This window comes from Budorcas taxicolor, chromosome 16 (genome assembly GCF_023091745.1).
Source record: "Budorcas taxicolor isolate Tak-1 chromosome 16, Takin1.1, whole genome shotgun sequence".
NCBI lineage: Eukaryota > Metazoa > Chordata > Mammalia > Artiodactyla > Bovidae > Budorcas > Budorcas taxicolor.
The window spans coordinates 24,657,330-24,670,835 of record NC_068925.1 but is presented as its reverse complement, the minus strand read 5'-3'; the positions used below and the strand labels follow the sequence as shown (position 1 = coordinate 24,670,835).

The 13,506-nt window shown below is 38.6% G+C and overlaps 1 protein-coding gene across 1 annotated transcript in view; it reads left to right on the top strand.

Moving 5' to 3' along the window:
- The window catches only part of RAB3GAP2 (RAB3 GTPase activating non-catalytic protein subunit 2), a 102,003-nt gene that overhangs the window by 56,821 nt on the left and 31,676 nt on the right, over positions 1-13,506 (top strand). The window contains exons 10-18 of the mRNA XM_052653706.1: positions 1,244-1,392; positions 2,522-2,601; positions 2,722-2,811; positions 4,410-4,549; positions 6,292-6,508; positions 7,049-7,192; positions 7,615-7,697; positions 8,053-8,117; positions 11,925-12,015. Coding sequence (XP_052509666.1) covers positions 1,244-1,392; positions 2,522-2,601; positions 2,722-2,811; positions 4,410-4,549; positions 6,292-6,508; positions 7,049-7,192; positions 7,615-7,697; positions 8,053-8,117; positions 11,925-12,015 — 1,059 coding nt within the window. The remainder of the gene's footprint in view (positions 1-1,243; positions 1,393-2,521; positions 2,602-2,721; positions 2,812-4,409; positions 4,550-6,291; positions 6,509-7,048; positions 7,193-7,614; positions 7,698-8,052; positions 8,118-11,924; positions 12,016-13,506) is intronic.

Sequence of the window (13,506 nt, the reverse complement as noted above, 5' to 3'; positions counted from 1 at the left end):
TTTTGTAAGGATTAAAATTTGATGACTTTAAATCCTAAATCCAGTAAGAGGGTTTACTTATGAACATCCGAAAAGCATTTCCTTTCCCAGGACTCTCTTGCAGGAGCAGGGCATTCAAAATAGAGGCAGTACATACATATGAAAATGAGAATGACTCCTGTTGCATTCTGCAGTATGTTTGTGTTCAGAACTGGCTGTCTTTATGTACCAGGAGTACCTGAGTTGGAAGACATCGCCCGAGACGAAATCTGGCAGCAGATCTCTACTTTCTGGATCTCTAAGCTCACTTGCCCCTCCTTCTCTCTCTGCCGCCCGGGTGAATTTAAGTGATGTTGGCTTTTCCTCTACTGCTCCCTAGCACTGTCTACTTTTACTCTTAGCGCCGTGGGGAAATCACCAGTAACTCTTCATTATGGAAGGCTGGGAATTTCTGGACTACAAAGCAGATGTTTGGAAAGGGTTCTCACTGTGCGGGAGAGGCTATGGGAGCAGAGGTGCTCTACTGCCTTTCTGGTGCGGATGTGAGGCAACACTGCCTCTGTGGAATGCGGCGTCACAGTACTTAATAAAATTGTTTACAAATGTAGATCCCCTTTTGAGCCTGCACTTCTGTTGATGAGGATTTGCCATACAGCTGAACTTATATATAGGTATGCAAAGACCCGTCAAGGTCGTATATCGCAGCATTATTTGTAGTGGTAAAAGGTGAGGACCAACTCAGATGTCCATCAGAAGGTCAGATGGCAATTATGGCATGACCACACAGTAGAATACTCTGAGTGCCTGCCAAGAATGAGGCATGTCTCCTTGATATTTTATTAAATTTAAAAAACGAGGCACATATCAGTTGATTTGGTGTGCTGTCATTTATGTACCTACAACATTTCTGGAAAGCAGCATAAGAAAATATTTCAGTTGTTACCTCAAAAAAGTAAACTTATAGCTGGAAATATTGGTAGACTCTAAATTTCTTGTACCATTTGAAGTTTTTATCTGTTAAAAAAATTAATATTTAAATTATTTTATATATTTTATAGCTTAGAGGAATTGTAGATGGCAGTTTTAATATCTTATGGATGTTCTATGGCATTGATCTTGTAGCTTTTAAAAATGACTTTTATCTATTAAATGAAACTCAGCAGTTAGCATTTTAGAATGGAGTTGAAATAAAAATCTAGTAAGCTAAAATGACAGTGTCATATCAGTGCATTAAAATCACATATTGTTGTTGTTTTGTCATTAGGTATTATGACTCTGTCCCCTTTTGATCAAATGAAGACCGCTTCAAATATAGGCGGATATAATGCAGCAATTAAAAACAGCCCACCAGCCATGTCTCAGTATATCACTGTAGGGTCCAGTCCATTTACAGGCTTCTTCTATGCTTTAGAGGTAAGTGTTTCATCACTGAACTTGATTTTCAACATATACAAATTGGATATGGTAATAGCCTTAAAAGATTAAGCAGTTTACATTTGTAAGTTTCAGTATAAGCTGAAATTAGTCTCAACTCACTTTCTTCTAAATTCTTTAGATTAACTGAAAATGTACTAAAGTCAATGTAAAATAAGCAGCCTTCTTTGTTTCTGATGCCCCGAATTCTTAGTTGAGTTGTCTTAAGATATTGGTGCAGTAGTCGGAAGCTTAGAGTTGTTAGTGATGTCGGCCCAGGAGGGAGTTGAGTAAATGAGGAATTGTAAAGATAGAATGAGCTGCCAACTATAGCTGATGAAGTGGTGAAAACTGCTCCCTAAAACTGGGGAGATTTAGGTATTAGACTTGGCAGCTCTGATTTCTCACATAAAAAGCACCCTTCTCACAATTGTCCAAACCGTCTTTTCTACTTTAACAAAAATATATTTTTAAAAAAGAGATGGGGGGAAATAAATTAGGAGTTTGAGATGCATAGATATACACTCCAGTATATAAAATAGGTAAGCAACACGGAAGCAACAATGAAGACTGCCTCAAATATAGGTGGATATAATGCAGCAATTAAAAACAGCCCACCAGCCATGTCTCAATATATCATTGTAGGGTCCAGTCCATTGCTGGATAGCACAGGGAGCTATATTCGGTATCTTGTAATAATCAGTAATGGAAAAGAATCTGAAATGTGTGTGTGTATATAAAACCAAATCATTTTGCTGTATATCCGAAACACAATATTGTAAACCAGCTATACTTAAATTTAAAATAAATTTTGTACAATATGAAGTATTTCTAAATAAAAACTGACTGAAAAAATATTTTGAAAAGAGGGAAAAGAGCTATTTCTGTATGGATGAGAAATCAATAACCCTGCTAGAGTAAGGCCATTTTAATGTCCTAGTTTAGATTTTCTAATTGACTATAATATAAAGAGGGAAATCATGAAGATTATAAACTATTAGTGATTTTACTTTTAAACTGTAGAATTAAAACTTCTGATTATATTTCTGCCCCCTACCTTTTTAAAGTGCATCTCATTTAAAAAGTGTATTTTGTTTATTTGTCATCTTTCAAATGTTCTGTTTTTCAGGGAAGCACGCAACCACTATTATCTCACGTTGCACTTGCAGTGGCAAGTAAACTCACTTCCGCTTTATTTAATGCTGCCAGGTAATGACATCAGTTTAAATAATCTAATTTTCATCTCTCTTAGTTTTAACATGTATTTGGATGGTCTGCACATTAAAACACTGGAATCCGTGGTTTTAGTCTAAATGCTCTTTCTTTCAGTGGTTGGCTTGGTTGGAAGAGCAAGCATGAAGAAGAAGCTGTCCAAAAGCAAAAACCCAAGGTGGAACCAGCTACCCCATTAGCTGTAAGGCAAGTCTGTCGTGCTCCTCTTGCATTTTAATATTTTTAGAAATGGACTGTTAAATGTATGGTCTTTCCATGTGCTTAGCTAATTTATTGATTTCTTGAGTCTTTGGAGCTCCTATAAGTCATTAATGTGGGACTAAGGTTTTCTACCAGAATGTGAACTTCATGAGGAGAGTGGTTCCTATCTGTTTTAATGACACTTGTCTCCCCATCATGTAGTAGAGGCTCAGTGTGTGTGTGTGTGTGTGTGTTGAGTGTGCGCTTACAAACACTGTACACTTAGATGTACAGTAGAAATATTGGGTTTTTGATAGCTATAGAACTTCTTTCTGTAAAAAGTTTAGCTTATTGGTAAGCTATAGAACCTTAAAAAGGACATAGTGATTTCTTTAAAAAAAAAAAAAAGTAAAAACGGGATCACATATATTCAAGCTCCTTATGCTTGAATAATGCTGGCTTATGCTTCCTTCTTGTTCCAGCAGTACTGAGGGATATTTAGTGGATTTGTCAGGTTTTGTGGGGAGAGGGCATGAGTTTTGCTCGATTCTATTTTTAAATCCTTTTTTATTACTCAATATAAAGTACCACCATGAAGGGAAATAAAAACATCTCCCCTTTTTTAGATGTTCTTCAACTGAAGAGATACAACTAATCATCTGTTAGGGCTTCCCTGGTGGCTCAGAGGTTAAAGCGTTTGCCCTCAATGCGGGAGACCTGGGTTCGATCCCTGGGTCGGGAAGATCCTCTGGAGAAGGAAATGGCAATCCACTCCAGTATTCTTGCCTGGAGAATCCCATGGATGGAGGAGCCTGGTGGGCTACAGTCCACCGGGTCGCAAAGAGTCGGACACAACTGAGCAACTTCACTTCACTTCAGAATGTATTGAAGGTTATTTTCTAGAGTTTTTTCCATCTAACATATCACATCCCCAGTCACCCAAGAATGAAGAAATAAGCTAAATGGCCCTATGCATTGCATGGATGTAACAAAGTTTCTGAGTACTTGGTCTCAGGGAGTTTTTTCAAAATGAGCTATTCTGGTTCTTTCTCAGTACTTCCTTACTTTTATTTTACCCACAGTTCTAATAGAATTGATTATAGACCAAGAACAGTGTACAGATAACTATTTAGAAGAAGGAAAGTTCTTGCTTCAGGCAGTTACATTGATATCAGCAGGATATGCTATCTAGAGAAGAAAGAGGAAGGATTAGAAATAAGAAAAAATAGACAAAGATGCGAGTGTAGGAGCAAAGTATTCTAAAATTTAACTGGTTGTCAGGGTAGTTTCATATGACATATTGCTTAGTCAAGGAAAGATATAGTTGTACTTGATACTCTGAAAAAATAAGGTTGTGGTTATTCTGTATCAAATATCTGAGATAAGACTTAGGTATTATTATATAATAGAAGAAAGTTCCTTATGTATTTTGTATTACAAAATGTTGTGATTAGTTAATAAATTTAACTGTTAATCCATAGAAAGTTCATATTTCTCTATATTAATGTAAAATCAGATTCAGTCTGTTTTGTTATTTCATTATTCTTTTATTTATTTCTAGATTGGACTTTGATTTCTGCTTTCTTTTTTCTTTTAAATATCAGATTTGGGCTTCCAGATTCTAGACGCCACGGTGAAAGTATATGTCTATCTCCATGTAACACACTGGCAGCAGTAACAGATGATTTTGGCAGAGTTATTTTGTTGGATGTAGCTAGAGGAATTGCAATACGCATGTGGAAAGGTACTTTCTTACAAAAATCCAGGACAAAAGTTAGTTAGCTTTTTTACCCCAGTAGCTGAACAGTGCTATCCTTCTTCAGCTTCTTGTTGATAACAGTGTTTAATTCTTTATGCTTTCTTTTTTTCTTTCTTTTCTTAATCATGAACTCAGGTCATATCAACAGCATTTGACCTGTAGTCCAACTGACACATCCTTTAAGTGTGACCAACTCATAGGTACTTAAAAACTCTTCCTTATGTACTTCTTTTCAGTTCTCGCTGACATTGTCAGTTCCTGAATTCAGTTTCTTGCCCCTGCAAGGTTCATTCCAGTTTGCAGGGCCATGCTTGAATCAAATCTTTCGAAAACTAGAATGCCAGGTTTTTCAGATTCAAGATGGCAAAACCTAGCAAGATTCATTTTTTAAAAATTTGAGTTCCATATCCATATGCCTGGGTCAGTTCATTTAAGTGTGTTGGTAACATTGTCTGTTAGAAGTTACATTTAGTGTCAAGCACAGAGCTATGTATAGGATCAGTATGATACCGCGTGACATCCTCAGGAACTCAGTCATTCCATGTAGCTTCCCCATGAAGGTTATATCATGGTCCAAATGGCTGCTGAAGCTCTAGCCATCTTACCTGCATCCCAGGAAGGAAGAAGGGGACAGAAAGACTACCACCTTAGTCTACTTTGAAGATACTTTGAGAAGTCTTGCCAAGCTTTTTCTGCAATACATTATTTAGGACTTAGTCGCATGGCAAACCTAACTATAAGGGAGACTTAAAAATATGTTGGCACATTTTCAACCTGAATAAAATAAATCCCCTTGACTAAGGAGGAGAGGAGAGTTCATTGTTTGTAATCATCTTTAATATTAACATGTCAGCAGAAACTGTTAGTTAGAAACCACAATTTTGATGCAGTCTGGTCTGTTTTTAGCATTGTGAGGAATAATGGATTTGAGGGCATAAAATTTAAACTCTGGACCTGACTGAGGCCACTATTACTTTCTTGCCAAAGAATTCCTGCAGTGTTTACTTGCCACATGTCTAAGTGTCTTTAGAAATAGGTTTCAAGGTAGCAGATACATCATTTCTCCGTGACATGGTGCTTGTCTTTGAAATAACTTCAAGGGTATGTTCTCAGCAAGACTTTTCCAGAATATATACCGATTGGTCCAGATCCACTATGGTGAGGCTATGGCTGCCATTGTGGCCTGTCCTTCTGCAGCTGGTGCACACTGTCCTTTTCTTCCCCGTTACTAAGAAGAGAGGGATCAGGAAGGCATGTCAGCTGTGTATTTCTTCTCACAGGCCAGCGCTGCTTCCCATTGCTCTGCAGCCCATGTCCTCCCTCTGTCTGTGTGCTACCAGGGGACTGGAATTGCAGGAAACCAGTTTGATCTTCTATTTTAATTGGATTTTTATTTGAAATCTGAACCTTAAAGTCTCTCCAGAATTTTTTAAAGAGAGGGAGGAAGGGACGGAAATCAGGAAACCTTCCATGATAACTGATTTCTTCTTAAAAAAGAAAGTGTGATCAGAACCAGCTGTAGCAAACTGACATTTTAATGAGTCTTGGCGATTTAGGATTTGTCATAATTACAATTTTTTTTGTTTAATATATTTCATAATGAAAGAGAATACACGTTTATTGCTTTTCTTGAGCCCCCCTGACTAAAACATCCCGGAGTGCTTCAGAAGGCTCTGCTAAACCTAGATTCCATATCTGAGTGGCTTTCCTTTTCCTCTGTCTCTAAGGGTATCGAGATGCACAGACTGGTTGGATCCAGATTGTAGAGGACCTCCACGAAAGAGTGCCAGAAAAGGGAGACTTTTCCCCTTTTGGAAATCCTCAGGGTCCAAGTCGAGTGGCTCAGTTCCTTGTGATCTATGCACCACGGAGGGGCATTTTAGAAGTGTGGAGCACACAGCAGGGCCCTCGAGTGGGCGCTTTCAACGTGGGAAAGCACTGCAGGTAAGCTGCAAACCCTAGCCTTTTCCTGGCTGCAGAAAGAAATGCTTTTGTTCAAGTAAAGCTTCTGTTTCAAGCTACTTAATTAGATTGCAAGTTGGTTGAGAATTAAAATGTCCTTTATTGTGGTTTTTCCCCATGAATGCCTGCTATGTAATTATGGATTAAGTGTTTAATAATAAAGGAATCTGACTGAGGAGGCCATGATACACTACTGAATTAAGGTCAGCTTTGGTGCCCCACTTGTCCCCATCCGTCCTTACACTTTGGAGGCTGGAAAGGAAAGATTCCTTCCGATTCCCCTGGTCATGTGAGTGCTTTGTTTGCCACTGTGACATCAGCCTGGTTGTGTTTATGTGATTTCTAGCACATTTTTGCAAGGTAGAACCTTGGCAGTTAGGTTCTATTTTACTGTTTAAAAAATATTTATTTGGCTGCCTTGGGTCTTCGTTGTGGCACCCTGGATCTTCATTGCATCACGTGGATCTTCTGTTGAGGCATATAAACTCCATGGCTTACCATATTGCTTTGTGATTTCCTCAGGCTTCTGTATCCTGGCTATAAAATAATGGGCTTAAATAACATTACTAGTCAGAGTTGGCAGCCCCAGACTTACCAGATCTGCCTGGTTGATCCAGTGTCTGGAAGTGTGAAAACAGTCAATGTTCCTTTCCACTTAGCATTGAGGTAAGTTGTATCACGTGCCAGCTTATTAATGTCCCTCTACTGATTTTTCCCAGTCCTTTTTTTTTATATTAAACATTTTATTTTGTACTGTAGTATGGCCAATTAACACTGTTGGACAGTTTCAGGTAGACAGCAAAGGGACTCAGCCATACATATACATGTATCCATTCTTCCCCAAATTCCACTCCCATCCAGACTGCCGCACAACACTGAACAGAGTTCCCTATGCTATACAGTAGGTTCTTGTTGGTTATTCATTTTAAATATAGCTTTGTTTTATAGCTATTGTTTTATTTCTCTCTAGACATCCCTTTAAAGTTAAATAGGAAGCATAGAAAAGAAAAAGAAATTTGTATGTATCAGAATTAGAAGGAAAACAGCTTCACTTTCTTTAAGAATTTGTTGTATTTTTTTTGTTTCAGCGATAAGAAGAGTGAACGAGCCAAGGACATGCACTTAGTGAAGAAACTGGGAACCTTACTGAAAGCAAAATGTCCCAATCTTGGTAGGTGTCCTGTAATAAAAATGAAGGATACTGTCATGGCATTTTTAAAGTTAATAGAATATTCTAAATGGAGCAAGCAAAACACTTTAGTGCATTTATGAGCTGTTGCAACTCCTTTGTGGAATGAAATGAGGTACAAGTAATCGTGTATAGCTTTTATTGGAATTATTCTGAAGGATGAAGCACACCATCGAGGGAGTATTAAAATTTGTAACAATAAAACAGTAATTTCCAAGAGGACTCAGAAATCCTTCAGACTGACTGATAGTGCAAACACGTGTGTTTTTCTTTCAGAATAAAGTTTACCTGTCGTAAAAGTGAACCAAAATTTTATTTTGGTTAATTTTCTTTCTAGATTTGGTTGAAACAGAAATAAAGGAATTAATTCTTGATATTAAATACCCTGCAACCAAAAAACAAGTAAGTGTGTATAATAAAAGATCTTTCCTGCCAAGTAACTGTTACATTCCCTTCTAATAAAATCTGTATTTTTCCTGTTTCCTTCCAAAAACATGACAAGCCAAAATCCTGTTTCTGTATTTTCATGCATGTTCATCCTTTTTTCACATTCCCATGCAAAAGTTTCTTTTGTCTGTTTTGTCTTCTTTTTTGATTAAGTAATACTACCATACATGGAAGTGTGTGTGTTTTATATACACACGAAAACCCATACATAACATATATTCAAATTAAGTAATAATGATAAGACAGAGCTGTGTGTGACCACACCCACCTTAGGAAACAGGATGTTACCAGGAACTCTGAAGAGCCCTCCCTGCGTGTCCCTCCTCCTCCCATCCCTTCTCCCATTCCTAAGGTAACCAGTGTTTAGAATTTTGTGTTCCTCTTTTGCTTTTCTTTGTCGTTACAGCATTTCTGTGCGACTCCTTTAAAACATAGTGATGCATTTTGCACTTTTTTGGACTTGAAGTGAATCAAGTCCTACTCTGTCTTCTTTGTGACCTACTCCATTCTCTTATCGTTTTGTTTCTGGAAGTTCTCTGCATTGCTGCCTGCAGCTAACTCGTGTAATGTATGAGTTCCACTCTGTGACTGTCATTTATTTATTCACTGTGTCTGTGGACATTTACTCTGTTCTCAGTTTTTTGCTGTTACCAACAATGAGAGTGTGATTATCCTTGTACAATGTTTCCTGGCACACAAATGTAAGAGTTTCTCTTGAGTTTATACTTTAGAATGGAATCTCTAGGGTATGAGCTTCTGGCTGGTTGATGATAAATTACTTCTCAAAATACTTGTACTAATTTACATTCTCATTGATACTGTAGAAGAGGCCCTGTTGCTTCTTAGCCTCTCATGGAATAATCAAGACTTGTTACCTTTTCCAGGCTCCTGGTTGTAATATGGTAACTCATACTGCCACTCCTCTTACCCAAATCCCTGCTGTTGCTGCTTGGGTTCTGACATGGCGCGCCGGTCCTCAGGGATGCCTCTGAGCTCTGCTTTTAATCAGAACAGACAGCTAATGACTGCAGTCGCACTTAGTTTCCTCAGGGGCGTTGATTCCAGGACCCCCTGTGAATACCTAAATCTAAAGGTGCTCAAGTCCCTTTACAAAATTGTGTGAGGTGACAGTTGCTCAGTCATGTCTGACTCTTTATGACCCCATGGACTATACAGTCTGTGGAATTCTCCAGGCCAGAATACAGGAGTGGGTAGCCTTTCCCTTCTCCAGGGAATCTTCCCAACCCAGGAATTGAACTGGGGTCTCTTGCATTGCAGGCGGATTCTTTACCAACTGAGCTATCAAGGAAGCCCCATAGAGTTGTGTAGTATTTGCATATAACCTACACATATCCTCTTGTATGCTTGAAATCCTCTCTAGGTTACTTGTAATGCCTAACACAGTGTCAGTGCTGTGTAAACAGTTGTAAATACAGTGTAAGTGCTGTGTAAATAGTTGCAAGTATGGGGCAAATTCACAGTTGCTTTTAGGAACTTTGTGGAATTTTTTCTTTCCAAGTATTTTCAGTCCATGGTTGGTTGAATCCGTAAATGAGGAACCCATGGATACAGAAGGCTGATTACATTTGTTTTCTGATTATTTCATGTGTATTAGTCCTAGCTCCCCAGCTTTTTCCTCTTTACCTCTTTTAAGCTCCTTCAAATAGGACCTTACCAAATACGTCATTTTCATAACACAGCGTCTGAAATAGTAGGATGATTTAGTGAATACTGGTTTCTTTCTATCCCTCTTATTCTATTATGGCACTCATTTTCTAAAAACACTATCGTTTTGTAAAACTGACAGGCCTCTGACTTTTAATTGTGTTTTCCACTCCACTGACAGTACTAATTGGTTCTCATTTTCCTTGGGGCAAAGTCTCCATTATTAAAGGTGATTCTTTTGACAGAGTGGGCATGTGGAGAGCAGTTGAGGGCTTCAGTCCTGGAAAGGGAGGGTCAGAACCCACATAATTCTTCTTATTTTAATACTGTCTTTTTTATATCATAGAACAATAAAATCAGGAAACTTTAGAACTGTTTCCTTAATTTTTTTAATACTACGGAATTTCATATGAAGCTATGAATTTTATAAAAAATACTAAACAACCTAATAGTGAAATTTGTGTATTGTTTTACAACAGTGAAGGGAGGAAAGAAACCAGTTTAGACTTTGAAGACTGAATAATATTAGTAAGGCAGTGAGCTGCTAACTTGTGTGATAGTAGACACAACAGAGGCAGATGACATTTTCCTAGGTATTTGCCTTTTTTGATCACTTTCTGTCTTTTTCTTTTTATTTAATATTTTATTCATTTATTTGGCTACTTTGGGTCTTAGTTGCAGCACGTAGGATGTTCGTTTCAGCATTTGGGATCTATTGTTGTGGTGCACGGGCTCTGTAGTTGTCGCACACAGGCTCTGTGCTCAGACTTAGTTGCCTTGCAGCCATTCTTTGTAAGTAAGTAAGTGAAGTCGCTCAGCCATGTCCGACTCTTTGCGACCCCATGGACTGTAGCCCACCAGACTTCTCTGTCCATGGGGTTCTCCAGGCAAGAATACTGGAGTGGGTTGCCATTCCCTTCTCCAGGGGATCTTCCCAACCCAGGGATTGAACCTGGGTCTCCCACATTGCAGGCAGCCGTTCTTTGACTAGGGATCAAACCTGTGTTCCCTGCATTGAAAGGCGGATTCCTAACCAATGGATCACCAGGGAAGTGCCTGGGTTACTTTCTTCATATCCTCCATGCATTTGCCTCATGCTAGGCCAGACCAACCTCCAGAGCTGCCCTCTGCACCTATTTCTCCCCCACAGACACACACAGCTGTTGTTGGATGAAGTCTGTTACTTGTTATTTGTCTCATGCCACATTCATAGCCTACCTTTTATACTGTTTAATCTCATAATGCAAAATTCAGTTTAACATGCTGATATGAAAGGACAAGTGTGAACTTTAAGTGCTGTGTGTAACCCACTAGTGACTCTGATGGTTGCTTTTTTAGGCGTGAAGTAATGATGAAGATTCTTAAATATCTACTACTGGGCAGGAAGAGAGTAGGCGCAGAGAGGCGGGAAATATATTCATCTAGACTGGCCTGTGGATACAGCCAGCCATGCTCAAGCACAGTAACATAGCAGTAATTAAGTTGTTGTCAGCTTTTATTACTGGCATGACAGTGGCAATGTCTGCTTTTCATTTATGCATATGTATTACAAACTCACTCAGACTCTTACTGGTGAATAACTTTATCTCTGTCTCTGCCATCCTGTTGCACATCAGTTGCTTTCCAAGTTGTTTCATTCTCAGTCTGGACTTTTTGTCATGGTACCATATTTGGCATGACATGAAATTGATTACATATTACTTATGATGCAACTTTAGCTCTCAGATGATTAATACAACATCTTAAAATGGAATTTCCCTTTGAAACTTGGGGCAGTGAAACTATGGGCATAAATGTAAAATTTAAAAACCAAGATCTTTGCCTTGTAATTACGAAAATTGTTCATCTTTCTTCTAGGTGGCTTCCCTGGTGGCTTAGATGGTAAAAGCGTCTGCCTGTAATGTGGGAGACCTGGGTTCAATCCCTGGGTTGGGAAGATCCTCTGGAGAAGGAAATGGCAACCCACTCCAGTACTCTTGCCTGGAAAATCCCATGGACGAAGGAGCCTGGTAGGCTACAGTCCATGGGGTCTCAAAGAGTCGGACACGACTGAGCGACTTCACTTTCTTTCTTTCTTTTTTTTTCTTTTTCTTCTAGGCTTTGGAAAGCATCTTGGCAAGTGAACGTTTACCATTTTCCTGCCTTAAAAACATCACTCAGACATTAATGGACACTTTAAAAAATCAAGGTAATAGGGTTTGTTTATGGTCTCAGCTCAAATTTTATAACTCTGACCATAGGAAGTATTAACTGTTTATGATGCCATCCTGTTACCTTGATATGGTAATATGTATAAGAAACAATGTATAAGAAAGAAGAAAACTTATTTCATACCTTTATCATTGGGGACTTTTAAAATTCCCTGTTCAGTGCATGCTACTGATCTTTCTCTGAGTATGTTGACTCTGTTTCTTACTGTAAATATTTTTCATTTGAATCCATCTATTATGAGGAAAGATAGAATGATGGGAAGTGACTATTGTGATAATAGTTGTAAAGCATTTTGAAAGCCGTTGGCATGTGGGGACAAGATAGCTGGTGGTAAGCAAAAAAACAACCAGACTGTCTTGCTGCCATTGTATTTTAACTCTCAGTAATGTTGTTTGGACCATGATAATGATTTTTTTTCCCAAAATTCTATGCTTTGATTAATGTTTTGTCAGGGTATGGAATCCATATTTTTTCATCCACTTCCCTCATGAATGGAACTAGGGCTTCCAGAATCACAGACTATGATTACATGACTAGTTCTGATTGTTTTTTACTGTTCAGAATATATTTGTCTGGAAAAGAATTACATCTGTAACTGTGGGGTTGTAACTCCATATTCTTTCCAGCCGAGCTAGAAAAATTTATTCTGAATTCCTAACATCAGTTAAAAAAGTAGTATGTGGTGTACGGACTTCATCTAGTTGTGACTTTTTGCTTGCTTATTGTGTGAATTATATGAAGCCTACTTTTTATTTTTTGTGGACTGATTTGAAAGTCTTTATTGAATTTGTTACAGTACTGTTTCTGTGTTATGTTTCTGTGTTATGTTTTGGGGTTTTTTGGCCACAAGGCACATGGGATCTTAGCTCCTTGACCAAAAGCACACCCTCAACGCCTGCATTGGAAGGCAGAGTCCCAACCCCTGAACTGCCTGGAGGCTTCATATTTAAGCCAGCCTAGAGTGGCTTCGGAGAGGGAAATGGCAACCCACTCCAGTACTCTTGCCTGGAGAATCCCAGGGACAGAGGAGCCTGGTGGGCTGCCGTCTATGGGGTTGCACAGAGTCGGACACGACTGAAGCGACTTAGCAACAGCAGCAGCAGCAGAGTGGCTTAATAGATAAAGCGTAGTATGCTGTTCCAGGGGACTTCCCTGGTGGTGCAGTGGTTCCAACTCTACTTCCCCTGCAGGGGGCACTGGTTCAGTTCGCTGGTGGAGGAACTGAGATGCCACATGCTGCATGGTATGACCAAAAAATAAATAAATAATATGCTGTTGCAGGACAGTAAGCATCCTAATTTTGAAATTTTTTCTTAACACATGTAAAGTTGACTTTTGGCAAATAGAAAACTCCCTTGGTGCATACAACATGTTAGAAATACCTCTTTTAAAAAGTATAGTACACTTGTAAAATCTCCCTATTCCCCTAAGGATTTTTTTTTAATGTCAAAAAATTTATTAAAATCTA